Source organism: Xylocopa sonorina, chromosome 15, assembly GCF_050948175.1.
Source record: "Xylocopa sonorina isolate GNS202 chromosome 15, iyXylSono1_principal, whole genome shotgun sequence".
Taxonomy (NCBI): Eukaryota; Metazoa; Arthropoda; class Insecta; order Hymenoptera; family Apidae; genus Xylocopa; species Xylocopa sonorina.
In genome coordinates this window covers 5,767,856-5,784,742 of record NC_135207.1, presented here as the reverse complement: position 1 = coordinate 5,784,742, position 16,887 = coordinate 5,767,856, and the positions used below count along the sequence as shown (strand labels likewise).

At 46.8% G+C, this 16,887-nt stretch overlaps 2 protein-coding genes across 2 annotated transcripts; both read right to left on the bottom strand.

The window, feature by feature from the left end:
* Positions 1–233: 233 nt before the first annotated feature.
* Positions 234–8,147, bottom strand: LOC143430806 (uncharacterized). Its single transcript, XM_076907234.1, has 4 exons — positions 7,788–8,147; positions 6,352–6,530; positions 2,265–2,381; positions 234–472 (listed from the first exon to the last, which is right to left on the bottom strand). Exons 1-4 carry the CDS (start codon positions 7,941–7,943, stop codon positions 364–366), a joined length of 561 nt encoding a protein of 186 aa, XP_076763349.1. The 5' UTR covers positions 7,944–8,147; the 3' UTR covers positions 234–363.
* A 3,606-nt stretch (positions 8,148–11,753) lies between these two features.
* Positions 11,754–15,607, bottom strand: LOC143430835 (uncharacterized). The gene is made up of 4 exons (XM_076907271.1): positions 15,464–15,607; positions 14,866–15,038; positions 12,931–13,047; positions 11,754–11,883 (listed from the first exon to the last, which is right to left on the bottom strand). Exons 1-4 carry the CDS (start codon positions 15,605–15,607, stop codon positions 11,754–11,756), a joined length of 564 nt encoding a protein of 187 aa, XP_076763386.1.
* Between the last annotated feature and the right edge of the window lie 1,280 nt (positions 15,608–16,887).

Here is a 16,887-nt window from a genome sequence, read left to right as displayed (position 1 = left end):
TTGGTTCAAAGACAGTCTATGCTCGTCTCTTTAGAAGAACAAAGTGTTTCAGCTTGGAATTCTGGTTGCAGCTATGCGCTGTTAAATTTATATCACACGCAGTGAGTTTCTGTATATAGAATAAGAATAATATATTTTTCTATCATATAATAAAGTCTCGATACGAACGACAGACATTTCTTTAAAGTATACTGGACAAATATCTTGATTATGGTCGCTGGTTCCAAGTTAATCAGACGGTCAGTAGATAGAGTACCGTCGGTAGTCAGACACGGCAGACAAACGCGTTCAGATTCGAGGTACTTCCCACTGGACACCGTTGGTGGGTTATTCGGTAAATTAAGAAAAAGGAGCTCTATCTTCTCAGAACGCGTCCGGACATTTCAGCCGTGCTTCGTTACAATTCTCTTTCAGCAAGTAAGCCCGCTCGTACTCGGTTATTGGATCAGTGTCGTCTGTGCTCGTCGGTAACCTGGAACAAAGAAACTTGCAGTCAGTCGAATCACCGTCTGACGGGTGAAATGTTTATTAAAACGAAGTAGAACGTTCTACAATTACGTGCAAAAGATACGTTGGAGAATTACTAAATTTCTATCTACCACCTTCGCTATCTTTTATTTATTCGTAATTTTCCTGTACTCAAAATCGTTTTCAAAGCAAAGTCTATCGCTGCGTTCACTAATAAAACACTAGCTCGTCAGATTTTCAAATTTTCCCGCGTTGCTGCACCACGCACGGAATAAATATCTGAGAGGTACGCGAGAACGAAGTCGTAGCTGCGACCAGGCTAACGAAAGTTCGAAATTCGGTATTCTCGTCGGCGTTTAGCGAAGTTCGCCCTTTGTAGGGGTAGTTGTAGCGCCCGTGGAATCCGGAACTAATCGAAACGGCTGGAAATATCAGGAAAGTTCGAACGTTTCGCGCGCGCTGCGCGGGATTGGTAATTATCGTAGGGGGAACCAGGGGTTCCTCCGCGTGCCTCGAACAACAGAGGCCCTCGGAAGCGGCTTCTTGCCCGCGCTGGCAGCGAACTTCATAACGATTATTAAAACGGAGCGGCGCGGAAAGTTGTCGAACGATGGAACTCCGCGGAGAGTGGCCTCGACGGGCTCCGCGAACTTTTCGCCGATGCGCCGGCACGACGGCCGACGTTAAACCGTCACACCGGATGTCATGAATAAATTCAACGTGTTATCGAAAAAGTGTAACGCGACCGAGTCGGCCTGGCAGCTGGCTGAGCCACGTCGAGGACGGCTTCTCGACGAAGGACGAGGTGTAGCTGCGACGACATTTTGATGGCGGCTGCATCTGTCACTACTTCCTCCTTCCTCTGTTTTTCTTCCCCTTTCGTACTATTTTCTAATCCGCTTTAGACCAGTGGTATCGCTAAAAGCAACCAAACGCTGTTCAATCTGGACTGTTGCATTCACGATTCTCTTCCTCGATTCTTATTCGAGAAATACATTTAAATAGAGTGAATGTGAGAAAAATCGATACACTGGTGTATGCGAATCGACGTTTGAAAGGTATGTTCAAAAGCAACGTTCGTTATATTACTTTGACGTCTAGTCATTTTTTAGTCGCTTTCACGCGGACCGATAATGAAAGTGGCTCGCCTTGTTGATCTCTTTTTATCGATCAGCATTCGAGTAATCAATACAGCTTATATCAGCCGTCCCGTTAAGCTACAACGTTACCCATATTCCTTCGCGATCAATTTTTTTGCTAATCATCGTTTAACCATTTAAGGCACGCCGAGCCTTTGATAACCACCCCTTACAAAGTTCACTCCTCCGTGCCTCTGTGAACATTTGATTAATCAGCGTTTTCCATTCGTTTCCGCCATCTCCTCGCCTATTCAATCATCCCTTAATCAATCTTCCCGCCAATCATATCCCGTTCCGAGCGATCTTCGATTTTTTCACCGACGGCTGATTAAAAAAATCCCTCGCGTTTCATATCGCTGCGTCTCGTTCTCGAACAAACAAACAGTAATTACATCATTCGACTTCCATCGATCTTCTTTCTGCTTATTAAACTGAATTGATAAAACTCCACAGTGTATGCCAGCCAGAAACCTTTCGCTCAACGCAGAGTTTTGATTCTTTCTCTGCGATAATATCTACTGATTAAAGATCAATACTCATAAATTTTAACACCCACTGCTATTTTTCGAAAACGAGATTTCCTATAAAAGTTGCAAAGCGTACGAATCGCACGCACGATCGATCGTTCATCGTGCAAAGATTTCAAAGAATACTCACGTGAACACAGCATGCAAAATCTCCTCGAAGAAAGAACCCTTGCCAACGTCCCCTCGATCTCTTCCAGCGGCGTCGCAGACCATCTTGAGGACGCACGCTTTACCGTCCTTGCCCCTGCTACAAGACAAAACACGGGGCGAGATGGTCAGAGGGTGGTTAAAGGGTGGCGCGCGGATCGTTTATCATTATCAGGCTCGTTATCGCCGCCCGGTTGTCCCCCAGTCCCCGGACTATTCATTAAGTTCACGATAATACCGTCTCGCGCCTTGATACTGGCCAAGTGGCTTCGTGTACGAACGTTTACAGCCACTCTCCCCGCCCTTTCCAGCTCGTACCCGCCCCTCTGCTAGCCCCGCGAGCAAATACTGGCAATTATAGGGCACTACGGCTATTAAGATTCGGATAATGCCACGCTCTATACCGACTACGCTGCGATCCGTCGCGAATCTTCGAATCACGTTTACGACAGACGTTTCGAAAACACCGTCGATCATTATTTTTTGTAAGTCTAAATAAAAAAGAGAGAAAAGATCGCGATACCTCGCGAGAAACCACGCAGGATAACCCTCGAGATAGAAACTTTGGGTCACCCTGAACGGTCTCCTTGATCATCCCCCTGCACGTACCAATATCGGAAGTTCGCGGTGCCATTAAAATTAGAACAGCTGCGATTACTGCTGTTTCCACGTGCCACCGTCCTCAGTTCTCGCGAATCAACGCGCGCGAGTAGTCAAGAAACCGCGAACAATGGCGGAACGACCAACGCGTCTAATATATCCACCCCCTCGCGGCGTTCGAAAATTCGTGGCAGCGGCGTCTGATCGTGAACAGGGGTTGGTTGCAGCGCGGGAAAATAATTCGAACGGGCGCGAATAGTTTCCGGTTGGCGACTGCGTTGGGTGCATTCCCGTTGACAGTTCGCCGATTCGCGTGTCGCGGTATTTATTGTCCTGATAGAGGGTGGCGGAGCGGGCGGAGACGCGGGGCGTATTCCGCTGGTAACGAGGCGGGCGAACGAACGAGATATCGATTTCGTTAACGGGCAGGGAGTAAATGAAACGGGCATAAATATAAAAATTAATCTTGGCTGGCATTTGTCGGCGTCGCGCGAGTTCCGACGCGACGGTTTGACAAATGGTTACCAATATCGGGCAATCGAAGATATTTATGCAAGCTGCACGCGATACACGCCGCGGGGCGGTGGCACGCGACCCCCAACGTCCGCGCGCTATTTTTTCACCGATCCATTTAAGCTTCCTTTTCGAGTAATGCACCCCATTCCGACCGTCCACGGACATCTCTCGTTTGTCAATACTCGAGCACGACGTCGATTACGCTTTTTATCGTTCGTTCCGTTTAACTTTCTATTTACACGCGGCTGTAGGAATACGATTGGGTTACGAAGAAACTAGTCTGACTCCGAATCTAATACTTCTGGCATCAAATACGATGAAATACCTCCAATGCAGCAATTGAATCCTTTGCATTTACAATTGCAATTTAGAAATTACGACAGTGGAAACGCTTAACTCGAACGAAACGTAAGAGACCTCGATGGCAAACGAATAAAGTGTCTCTCACGAATCGAAGACCGCTACGAGGGCTCTAAATATCGATACAATGGGCGAATCGATCGAGAAAGGCGTTTCGTTTCACCCTTTCAATCGACGTGGAGGACGCTCGAATCGCTCGACGTTTCGCGCCCGATCACGCGTCCTCGCCGGCATTATTCGCGTGGAAACAAAGCGGGGCCAGGTTCTCCGACGAAAATCTCGAAGGCGTGCCACTGGCCAGAGCGAGACGGTGGCCGCTTTATCGTTAACGCGATTCAGAACCGCACAATCGCGGCGGATCTGCGAAAAGCTGCAGCCCCTTTCACCGACCCCAGCCACCCCGTTCGCGGCTTCTCTGTTCCGTCGAAACGAGCGGCGAAAGCCTCGGTTGGCCAGCGTTCGGCTTTGTTTCGTCCGCCAGCTTCTTCTGGACGCGAGCAAAGAGCCGTAGCCGAGCGGTGGAATAGAATAAGGGAGAAGGAAAAAAGGGGGAAACAGGGAGCTTTGAGTGGCGAGCGAAAGGCGGCGGAAGGCTCTCTCTATCGGTGGCGTTCTCGCGATCGCCCGCCGCCATTCTCGCTGGTCCAACGTTTGTGTACACCGTCGAGACGAGAGGAGAAAGCAGCCAGGCGGCTCGAGAGAGAGCCGGCCACTTAACCCTTCCTCGTTGTCGTTCAGCCGGCGATTAGCTGGCGAGAATCGGATAAGTGGCCGCTGAGAACCCGGCATTTTACTACTCTATTGACAGTAAAAATTGGAGACCACCCTGGTCGCGTTGTTTTGCGGTTGCAACGCTCCTCAACGGTCGGGGACCGCGACGGGGAGACCCTCGGAGGCGTGGAACAATGCAAAACCCTTCGAACGCTCCGCTCCGCTCGAGAATGGACTTCCCTTTCGACGTTACCAGACAATACCCTTGGCTGGGTGAAACTGGTTGAAACTAGTAATCGTCTCCTCGCGTAATTGCCTGCTCCTCGATTTTCGTATTAGAAAACGATGGGATCTCGAGGCAGATTAACCCTTTCTTCGAAGAAGAAAAGGAATAGCGAAGAATAATTTGGATTCTGTGATTGTTGTTGGTGCATGGATATGTGGGGAAGAGACGAGGGTCGAACTGGGACGATGTGTACTCTCGCGTTGAATAACAATGGAAGAAGGTGGAACGGCCTCGTAGCGGATGATCGGATTAATTGTAAATGCATGGGAACCTTTGCGAACGGCCACCCTTTTGAGGCTCGCGCGCGATTTAATCGCGTTTCCGATATCCTCCGCGGTCGGTTATAGCCGTGGATTTAATTTCAGAGTGGCGTGCCAGCCTCTAGAAGAGCCCAGCGATATCTGAATTGCTATCTAAGTGACCGCGACGAGCGTAAAAGCGCATCGGAACTGTGCCGGCTAACCTGGTTAAAACCTTCCTACCCGATCCGTTGCCAGCGATGGAAACTGAGGCTGTTCGAGAATCTCGATCGTTTTAATAATTCGAGCAGTTGCTTTGGAAATATTATCAGCTCGATTTTCAACTGAAATTCGCATTCTCTTTTGAGTTTCTGTTATCTAGTCGATTTTCTTCTTGCTTCGAACAAATGAAAGACGAGCAGTCTGTACTTGATTTTAGAAAATTGATCGTTCGAAGTTTATCTTTTTTTTTTTTAACGAATTCAGTTGTGACAGACTATTGTAAAACAATAAACGTAAAGTAATTGCGGACAAAACTTGTCAATGTGCCAATGCGTAGATATTTATTAGACTTTCATTTTATTCAGCGTCTGTTCTCCAGTATTTCTCTGCAGCAATGATACCGCTAATAACAACAAGCTTCTGCTCGACTCTGCACATTCAAAACCCATCTCTCCCCTTTTACATCCCAAAAATCTGAGCCAAGAAACTGCTGAAAAATTCACGAGCCGCCGCTATCGAGAGCGTTGACACGTATCCACGAATCGAGCGAGGAGCTGAAAAAACCAGTGCGACTGCACGCCGCGCGGAACCGGCAAAAGGGTTTCCTCGACATGTCCCCCCTTTGATCCTTTCAAGGATTCAAGAATCGTTCGAGAATGCGCGATGAAACGACCAGCAAACTTGCCTGGAATTTTTCATCGCGTGAGGAACGGGTGGCGAAGCTTGAAAAGGGCTCGAGCGTGCCACGGCTGACCGTATAGTACCATAGGGATGGAAATTTCGCGTAATGCCGGATTTACACTTGCAAAAACCTTATCGATCGCGTATCGACTGAATCATTAATCACAATTCCTGTGAGACGAATGTCAGATGTACTTTCTTAACGCAGTTCGATTGGCACAGTTCCAGCATCGATGATCTTCACGCGTGGAAAGCTTTAAATTTTAGCTTTAAATTCTTATTACTAAACCCTTGCACGATATTATTCCATTCTTGCGTGCACACAACACATGCAGCAATTATTCTCATCTCTGAATAATTTACTAAAGGAGTAGTCGTACAGTAGAACGCAATACGGTAAGAATGATCTGCATTTTGGCTAGGAACCGCAGCTTTCCAAACCACTGTGCACTCACCTCCCTAAAAGAAGCTCCAGTTTACGATACAGCTCCCTTCTGCTTCGACGATGGTAATCCTTGAACTTGTCCGACAGCATACTCTCCGAGGGCAGCTCCCATGCCTGGCCAGCCGTCATTCCGATGGTAAACATCCCAGAAGGCTTCGAGTAGGTGGTGATGGTCGTGCAGTACACCAGCTGCTCGCCCATCGAGCGATTGAAATCGGAAAGAAATCGGACGAATGTCTATCTCTGAGAAATACGAGCGCAAATCTGACTCGATGGGTTGGTTTATAGTTTACAAAGGCAGTGAAGGGAGGATGGCTCTCAGACTTGAACGTTCCGCTCGAAATCTTTCCAGCTTCCCCTCAGAGTTTTCGAGATTATTTCAGTCGAGGCAAACGAGCCCGCGTGATCAAGAAAGAAGCGCGTCGATGAAGCTTTAAGGTGAAAGGGTGCGCGGAGCAATTGGGAGATTGGAAGAGGCACTTCGCTTGTCGATAAAATGTCGTACGGGTGTTTCTATCAGTCGAGAGAGCCGCCGCTTACTACCAGGAACAAGTCGAACCCGATAAAACGCTAAAGTAAATGCTAATGTATTTCATCTAGAGTGAAACTTTTTTCTCGACGCTGGCACTTTCGTTCTACCTCGAGTTATTACACCTGGTGAGAATGATGTCGAAGCGTTAGAATGAGAAAAATAACGATTCGAAAAATTTCTTAGTTAAATCAGCGAACGGAGAATGTGAGAGAGAGGCAATGTGAGAGGAATGTGTAAAAGAGGCAACGACTCTTTTAACAGAGAAAGAGGGAAGGAAAGAAGCAAATGTGAATGACTGCTAGAGAAAAGGAGTCAATGACTGAAGCGAGTAAAGCGACGATGTTCGACTAAGAGGGACGATTCTGAAAATGTCTGAACGAAACAGTGCAAAAGTATCCTTCGAGTACATCCTTACAGGTATTCTTTAAACGTATCCCCTCGCAATGTTCATCTTCGTTGTCAATTTTCCGTGTAACACTCGAGACACGCGATATCAAAGTTTTTACGCGAACCACCCCACCGAATCTACTTAAACGTCGTCCCGCATTCGAACTTCCGCCTATAAACAATTCATCTCGCCTGGCAACCGACGGCGCGCCCTTTCACCTCCTTTTAGCGCATCAATTTTCCATGATAGCGTCCTGAAGGAGAGCAGGTCTCGCACGGTCGAGGCGCAGTCCGCCACCAGGACCGCCAGAGCCTCCAGTTATTAGAAATTATCGGTGCGTCGTTCACAGCGCAACTTCCTCACCCGACAACTTATCCAGTTAAGACGCGGATGGCGGTGAAAGAGGGGGAGAGGGACGCGTGGATCCTCGAAGGTTGTACAAGCAAGTTTTCCACGAGGGCGAATTAAGGCTACGCGACGCTAGCTAGGAAAACGGGGTTAAGTTTCAGCGAGAAGCAGGACTCACTTGAACGTTGCTTCCTTCCGGGAAGACCAGGTACTTCCCCTCGAACTCTCTTTTCGATCGTTCCACGGTCCTGTTTCCGGTTAACCTCGTCGCACCTTGGCTCGCGACGCTCGTCCAACAAAATCCGATCCAGAGGACGAAGAATCGTAGCTGCATGGTCCAGCTGGTCCTCGTAGCGACGAGAAATCTTTGGCGAACGCGAACGACGACTTCGCTGGGACTGGAGACGTTAAGTGACTCGAAATACCGGATGATACGACGACGGACGATGATTAGAGCGTTCCCGTCGCGTTTAGCGGTACAGTTTAAGGCGGGGTCGTTAAGTCGCCTCAAATTAGTCGTTAAAACGTGACGCTGTGGTCGTTGCCTTGGTTTTAACTGCCGCTGGATACACTTTTTGCGATGGTAGGAGAACGACGGTGAGAGAGACTGCTTTCTAATTAGATCGTACGACGATCGCGACGCGATTACCGTTGATCGAGATCCTCTATGTGTGTGTGTGTGTGTGTCGTAGAGTTGCGGCATTCAATCTCTCGCGAGTAAATTACTTCACGAAGGCGTTGCGGTTTCCACTTGACGAATGATTAATCTGCATCTGAGACGCATTGCTCTAGCAAGTCTAATCTCTACCGCGAAAAAGTGCTCGCTTCTTCCAAGTTTCACGAAATTCTCAACAGCTGGTACTCCTGCGTCGACAACGTCGCGCGAAAATTGCTGGCCACGTTTAACGAACAACAGAGATGGATTTTTGTAGTTGATGTTCGCATAAATAACGAAGGCACGCGCGTGTCCAGCGAGCGAACGTGTTCGTTTCTAGTTCATCTGTCGTTGGTTGAAATGAATTACGCGATACTATCCATGGATGGAAGGGATTAATAGAAGGGGCGGAAAGATCGCGAGGATCATCGCACCGCGGGCCAACTAATTAGAACGATGGGGATCGGAACTACTGTTCGACCCGCAGGGGTCCTGGAATTTCACGCTGGACGCGACACCGCCTGAAATATAATTGGAATCGGACCTTATTGCAGCTGCACGAAATTACGGATTTTTCGCGACCCCGATTAATCTACCCTCTGAGCCCCGTTCATCCCTTTGACGAGGAAGCGTTCGAGTGTCCCATTGTACGGTGATAAAACGTGTATTTGATTTTCGAGAACGGTTTATTATCGATTCTTCTTCTCGCACCCTTTTGTTAGCAATTTTTTCCATCCCTGTTCCGATCGATCCTTCGTTCTCACCCCTTTTTCAGAGACCTATGAATGTTTACTATGGTATGTGAATTGTTAGATTAGATTTTTCAAAGCGCTTTTTTTTCTTTCAGTCTCCACCCTTCTCTTCGAGAAGTTATTCGTTGCTATTCCTAAACAATTTCTTAATCTTTCGAAAGCAATTTATAAACCACTTATTGGATGGCATAGGATTATTCTACTTTCTGAATGCAATTTCCTCGAAAGCCCCACGCGTGAGGATACGTAGAATCTTCACGTAGGAATGCGAAATAGAATTTATACCCGGGGTTCAAACTTTATTTCAGTCCAGGCGAGCTCGGCATCGCATTCGCCAGGTCCGTTTTAAAAACATTTCAATGATCCTGTTCTCGCGCCGCCTACGGAAACTTAATATCGGTAATGGAGCATCTTTGTATCGGACAAAAATACGCCTTTCGTCTTCCTCTTCCTACGCAGCTGATTTCATACGAACCTTTTCTTCTATCGAGTTAAAAAAAAAAAAAAAAAAACGGGACGGCGAAAACGAGATTCCTTTCGAGCTCCATCTCGCATCCACCAACGAGGTACGTTTCCACGGCCTCGTCGACTCGGCTGCCCTACATCGCCTCCACGTTACGAGAATCATCGCGCTTCGCTTTACCGTATTGCAACGTTCCAATTAATATTAGAAACAAACTGTTGCTACGCGGTCGCGACCAAGGCGAATACCTTCACGGATAGTACGAGCATTCCATACCGCATAGCCGAATGGTGCACAGCTTAATGCGTTAATAAATTGCTAGGTACGCGTTCGATTCTCCCTTCAACCCTGCGCTGTCTAAAGTAACCCTAATCATTGCTACAATTTCATCTCGAGCAAAAATTCCATATACTTCGAATAAGATTAAATTAAATTACGTGAAATTACACGAGAGAAATACTTTGTCGTGGAATGGCTTCTTTATTCGAGGATACCAAGCGGAAATCGAAGGACTGGACCAAGTGACATATTTTATTTCCAATGAATAAAGTTGATACGCAACGTAAATGTTAAACTAAACGCATCGCTGTGTCAATGCTTTCTTCACTTTCTCTTCACTTTTTTTTTTATCTCACTCTCTCGGATCGTGGGTTCACATATTAATCCAACACCACGGATGTATTTAGCGCAACGGCAGCTGGTTAAATATTGGACGTTCAAGTAACATCACCGACCCGAATTTCACCCCGTTTTTCCATTCCGCCCACTTTTTCCGTCGATTCTTTTCGCCCTCTGTTTTCACGGCTCGCATCCCCGGCGGCAGCACTCCGTCGAAATGAACTATAAATTCGCGGCCGCTCGGTTGACCATTTTGTTAATGCAAAATGAATTACGCGACGCCGACGACGCCCGGCTATCCCGTCGACGCGATGAAATATACGGCGAGGGGAAGGTCGGCCGTGAAATCTTTGAAATCCAACCGCGAAATCGCTGTGGAGTGTCGAGTGAAAAAAGGGCGAAACCTCAGGTTCGATCGAACGGAAACGAGGCAAGAAAAAATGTCTGGCAGTCGCGAAAGTTTTTCTTAATCTTCTACTGTACTTATCGTTAGGAGTAACTGGTTGGTTAGAGATCTATCTTTTATATTACATTGGTAACTGATCATGCGAGTCTCGTTGTCGATTAAGATTGAGTGAAATGAAATAATCAGGGCATTACAATTTGCAGTAAATGCTGATCTAACGTGACAATAATACTATTAGATTAAATAATGGTTGCATTTCGAGCTACTTAACGTAGAGACTCTAACGTGTATTTCTACTAATTCTTTTTTTGTTCCAGACGGGAATTCCCTCTCATCGTTAGAAATCTTTTCCTGGCAATCTCGAGACAGCTTTTTTAAACCAATCCCTTTTACGTCTGCGACAAGGATTCGTCTCCTCTCAATGTAGAAATACGTATTTCAGCTAATCCCTTTCCTGTACCAGACAAGAAATCTCTTCCCTTCTAAATCACTGTTATCGATGGCTCGGGTTAACCCTTCCACTGCGATAGGCGTGTATACTCCCTCTCACGAGTTTATCAATATATGTACCCGATGGGCATAAATATACGCCCTTCGCGTAAAAATAAAACAAAAATTAGATCATTTTAATTCACCATCCTTTTAGTCAATAGTCGATTAGCAACTATTCGCAGCGACTGACAATATTGAACTCGTCGCAGTGAAGAGGCTAATAACTATCGTCTGAATATAAAAGTTCTTTCGCACAATATATATTCATCTTCTTCCCAAAGTCTCTCGTCACATCTCAGATATATCTCTACTCCACAATACCACTCTTAACAGCAACGATATCGAGTGATATCATCGACAAACCTAGCATCGACACTCCTACCTAACATTAGCCTAGCATAAGAGACGGTGGCGAGTCCACTTCACCCTCGTCGACGCGAAACGTTCCCCTACAACGAAGTCACTTCGTCGCTGCTACTCTGTAATCCAACGTCGCCCAAGGAAAAGCCAGAGAAAACGTCTGAACGCGACGATACACGTAAACGTTTCGCGATGGAGTCGCGGGTGGACGAGTTCCTGGGTCGATTCGAGGGCGGACAGATTATGCGGCTGTTAGCTCCCGTTTGAAAAATGGCGGTGGATCGGTCGAGGAGGAGCTCCGTCGTGGGCACGTCCGTCGTGAAACGCGGCCAACGTTTGCAGACGCATACGAATGCGAGCGGCGATCCAGCGCGCGGGGGGCTCTGATGGTTTCCGGCTCAGAACTCGAGCTCGTAAATGGAATGGCGGCAGCTCGGATAGAGCTGCCCGCAATCCTCCTTGCTCCTGTACGCGTGCTCGTAAGCCTGATCCTCCGTGCGCTCGAAACGGCCACCGTCACTGGGTAACCTGCGGGGAAAACGAAAATAGGATTTTAAGGTAGTCGAACGGAACTGACGAGTCGAGATTGCCTCGTCGAACGTAGCCAGGACTTCCCTGCTAGACGTCTTCGATCTGCTCGCCCCGATCGAGGCTACCCGGGACGTAGGATTCTCTTATCTTCGCGGAGGATCCTTGATTTCCGTGGGAGGAGCAGAGCGGAGGCGAATGCTCGGTTCCTTGGCAAGTGTTAGTTGTAAGTGATCGTTCGAGCGTTTTCGAATGTATGTATTTTTGTTTCTTATATTTAATAGAGACGTGTACGCGTGTACACTCCCTTTGAAGGAGTCAGACTAGCAATGGGATATAAATTAAATTGAATTGAGAATTTAGTTAGAGAAATATTGTAAACGTAGATGTAATGAATAGGTTCAAAGAGAAATATGTTACAGGTGGAGAATTAATTATGAGTAGCAGAGGTAATTTGGACACGTGACAAGGATAGAAATGATTTATTTGACAGCAAGTAATTAAATCGGCTCGCCAAGCGGTGGTTAACCGGTCACATGCGTCTGGCATTCGTAGGCTCAATCGTTTCGGTTGATCAGACCCTTTAATTGATTACACGTTGGTCGGCCAGACGTTTTAGTTTGATAGTCGTTGTAATTGACTGACTGTTCGAATTAGTCAACTCGCGATGCCTTGTCGTCGAACGCGTTATTGCCTGCCATCGATACTCACGACGGGTATCAATCTTCTTCACGATTCGGCGAGCTTTCGAAACTTAGACGTTTCGCCTGGTATTAAGGCGCCTCATTGAATGTCGATGAGGTTACATTACGCGTCCCCGTTGTTTCGTGTCTTGCTCGTGGTGTAAATTTATCGAGAAGCTTGAAAACTATTAAATATGGATGCTTCTAATAATCTTCAAGTTCTTTGCAATTATTTTAGTACTTAGCAATTTAAAACACAGGCGTTTCTAATATTCGTAAGTTCTCAAAATCTTTATACCATGTCCCAAAAATACGCATTCGAAAGTAGAAAACTGGCGAAAAGTAAACTGAACAGGATACAAACGTGAAAACAGCGTGCAACAGCTCTTGAACCAGGCTCCGCTTGCCAAGATCCTCAGGGTCCCTCTGTGCAGCCTCGCAGAGCGCCTTCATCACGCAAGCTCTGCCATCCAAGCCAGTGCTGTCGACAAATTTTCGTTTAAAACAACGATCAACTTCCACACGATTGCCTCTGCAGTAGCAACACGTGCAGCTTTAAGGGCGGATCGTCGAACCCGTTGCCCTTCGCACGCTCCCATGTGAAACCTTCGTGGTAATAAAGCGATAAGACCACGAGGGACCTGGTAGAGTTGTTGAGGAAACCGCGACGAGGAATGTCAATCGAGTCGTCTGGTCATTTCAGTGACGTTGATTAAATTCCTGCTCGAAGGATAATGTTCCACGGGCGCGATGGCGGCAAGTAGTGCACCCTTTAACCCTTTAATGTACCGTTAATTCTGGGACTCTGGTGATATACCGTTGCTGACTTTTATCAAATTGCTGGCACCATCCATCGTGTGCATTTTGACATTAACCAACGACTTCAGCGCAAAACTGTGCTTGAAAGGGTTAAGGGTTGTTGAGTCGCGTTCGACCGCGAAGCTGAAACGTCGCTGTGTTAAAGCGCTCAGAGGAATATCGAACTAGGAGGGAGGAAAAAGTAAAAGTGTCCACGACGTTCGACTTGTTTGTTTGCAAATTGTGGCTGCATTCAGCGAACGCGACGAGGCGTTCGAATGAAAGCTGCTACGGTCTCTTGAATAATTCAGCTTATTATACCTGAGCTTTTTTCATTGAATATCCGAGGGTGTAATATGTGTCGGTCGGGTCGTGATGTAAATGCGAATCGCGAGAAGAAAAAAGGGAGAAAATATGGGGATGCGTTGTATAACGAAAGTGGGGGATGAAATCAAACCGTGCGTCTTCCTGTTTCGTTATTCTCGCACGTTTCGCATGAAAATTCCTGCGCCTGCCGCGGCGCCCATTTGCATGTGCCGTTCCCGGTAAAAAAGGGTTCCATTTGCATGTTACATCACGTTTCGAGGCCGAATAGGAAGCGAGCTTCCGTTGGATGGAAACAGGAGGAAAAAAATATACCGGACGAAGGAGTAAAATGGTGGAAATCCTTGGGTTTCCGTGTCGCCACCTTTCTTATTTTACGGTCTGACACTCTATTTCCTGGCTAATTTGCTTTGGACTCGCTTGTGAAATGGGAGCTCATCGGCTGCGAGTAGTACAAGTCGCTGATAGTGGACGCTATCGTAATGAACGAAGGCACTTGAAGGAATTTTTGATGATCTTAGAGAAAGCAAGGTAACTATAATTTCTATTGAAAAGTGTATCTGCTTCGTGAAAGCAATATTGGTGGAAATGTGCTTTCCAACGTGTAATGTTTTACTTTAACCCTTCAATTTTTAATTGACTATATTAAATCGATGCTTGGTAATCGTAAGTCAGTATACTTTAAAAATTCCATACGGTCGAGGAGAAACGTACGAACATTAGTTAAAGTTAAGCAGTCGCATTTTAACCCAGTGTTATTACTTGGGAACAAAAAAATTCTCAAAGAAGCGAAAGAAGCGACGCTTGAGGTTGACCTTAATTTAAACGAGTTATTTCGGCTGGAAAAAGTTTTCTAGTCAAAATGACCCAGTATGCAAACGCAGAGAATTAAAATCCCAGTTGACGAAATTACGATTTTACATAGAAAGAGAAGAAGTGTAACATCGCGCACAAAAATTCTTCCTACGCTGAAAAACATTCGATTACTCTAATCTGTCTCGTTTTGTTTCTTGGCACCAGGGAGGAATCGACGCGGGGGCAAAATCAATGAAAAGAAAAATCAGTTTGCCCTTTAAACTCGCCCCGAAACTTTTGCCAAACGAAACAGACAACGACCGCGCTGGACCTGGCGGTAGATCGAAACTTTAAGAGACTGGGGGTAAATTGGTTTACTTACGATTGTAGCAAAGCCTCTATTTTCGGGAACACGACGCTCCTGCTCCTGCGATGAAGTAACTCCGACGTCTTCGTGTCTATCTCGCTTGGCAACTCCCAGGCGAGGGCCGCCGTCATTCCTACCACCACGTCGTGCTCTATGACGTCTGTTCCTATCGTCAGGCAGTACACCAACTAATGAACACCGAGTAAAATGCAGAAATACGTAATGCGACCTCGCAAACATCCATGTAAATCGCTAACAGTAGTAATTTTTGTATACTACCTCGAAATGGTGCCACCCTACCTTTATCTAGGGGTGGTTAAGGAGACAAAATTACTATTAATAATGTCTACGTTAACGAAATCGATGATGTAACTTCCAAATTCTATGTACAATAAGGTAATGTAGTCTATAAAAAATTGAACAAGTTTCAAACAAACGAATTTAACTAAAATTATATATTACGGAGGTAAGAAGAGAACGATACTGAGGATAAAGTTGATAAATAAGTAATTGAGAAGAGATAACGGAATAAGGAATGTTTTATAAATATATAAAAATTTGATTTAAAAGGAAGCAAGCAAATATCAAGGGGAATCGATACTTTTAATCTTACCTGTACGTTACTGCCTTCCGGAAAGAGCAAGTACCTCTTAGGTCTGGACAGCGTCTTCGACGCGTCGGTGGCGTGGTTGGCGGCACAAATCGCGAGAAAATCGAGGCACACGAGGACGAACGGGAGACCTCGAATGCCCAGCATCCCTTCGAGGCGGCCGCGACGCGACTTCCCGTTTTCATCCGCCCTTAAACGGCCAGCACCACTTCGAAAGCGAAAGTGTCCGACGCGAACGTGGCGCGCTCGAATAAATTAAGCGAGAAGCGAATCGATCGACGATTTTAACGCAACTGGAATGCGTTCACCACTGAGCCCACATCGCGGTTCCTCGACCGGACACTTTCGAGCATCGAGGCTAACGGGAACAGCGAGAGGTTCCTGTGTTTTTCCACGAGTCTAATGAACCGGTCGACGACGCCAATCGACGAAAATTCCTTCGGCAAACGAAATGTCGTTATCACGACCTCGACTCCGTTTCGTCCAGATCGTGGTCTCCAGTGAAACCACGGGATAATGGTAACGATACCTCGCTTTGGACACGGAATTCTGAGAATCCGAACTAATTTTAAATGCGAACATTATCTCGTTTAAGTAGTTCGAGTCAATTATAAGTGAACCAAAGGTTTGTCTCACATAGCATTCAGTCACGTAGATTGAAAAATCTGGAGAGAATTTTACAAACTTTTATGCCTTACTGTAGACAAGACTCTCTGTCTCAAAAAGATTCAGACATATCAGAAAAGAAAGACAAAATGGTCGTCGCGACCCTCGCAGGTCCTTCCACGCGTAACCTTCGACTAAAGCAAACGAACATACCACGTGCCAGTGATACCCACGAAATTACGATTCCACGGAAACCGCGTTCGCCCAAGACAGACGCGGGGATTGCTTAAAATATAGGCCAGGAAAAGGAGGGCCGCGAAAACGAAACGCGAGGAGACGCAGCCGGGGTTCTCTCATTGTACTTTTAAATGCGCGCTTATATTAATTCATACTGTCTTCGCCGGGGTAGAATGTTTCCCTTCCGGAAAAAAGTGGGCGGTCACCCCGTGCGAGGAGGGTCGCGAGAGGAACAGCGGTGGCGGAGGGGCCTGAAAGGGCTCTTTTTCACCGTGGCGACACTTATTTCCTCATTTCGCGGACCATAGCGGTGGAACGAGCGTCTGTTAATTGCATATGGGAGTTGCGCGCGCGCGTGCACGCGAACGCAGCCAACGCCACGCACTTCAGTGCGCCCTGGCAAGAAAGACCAGCCAGAGCATTCTAAATTAATGCTTTTCGTTAACGCGCGGTCGCTGGCCCCTGCCGTGGATGCAATTATAACCGTTCCGTCGTGGAATGCGAGTCGACTGTCGCCCGTCTGTACACCGGATGTCCGATGGGGATAACGCGTGCGAACGGTTGGCGACGCTTTCGTTCACGGT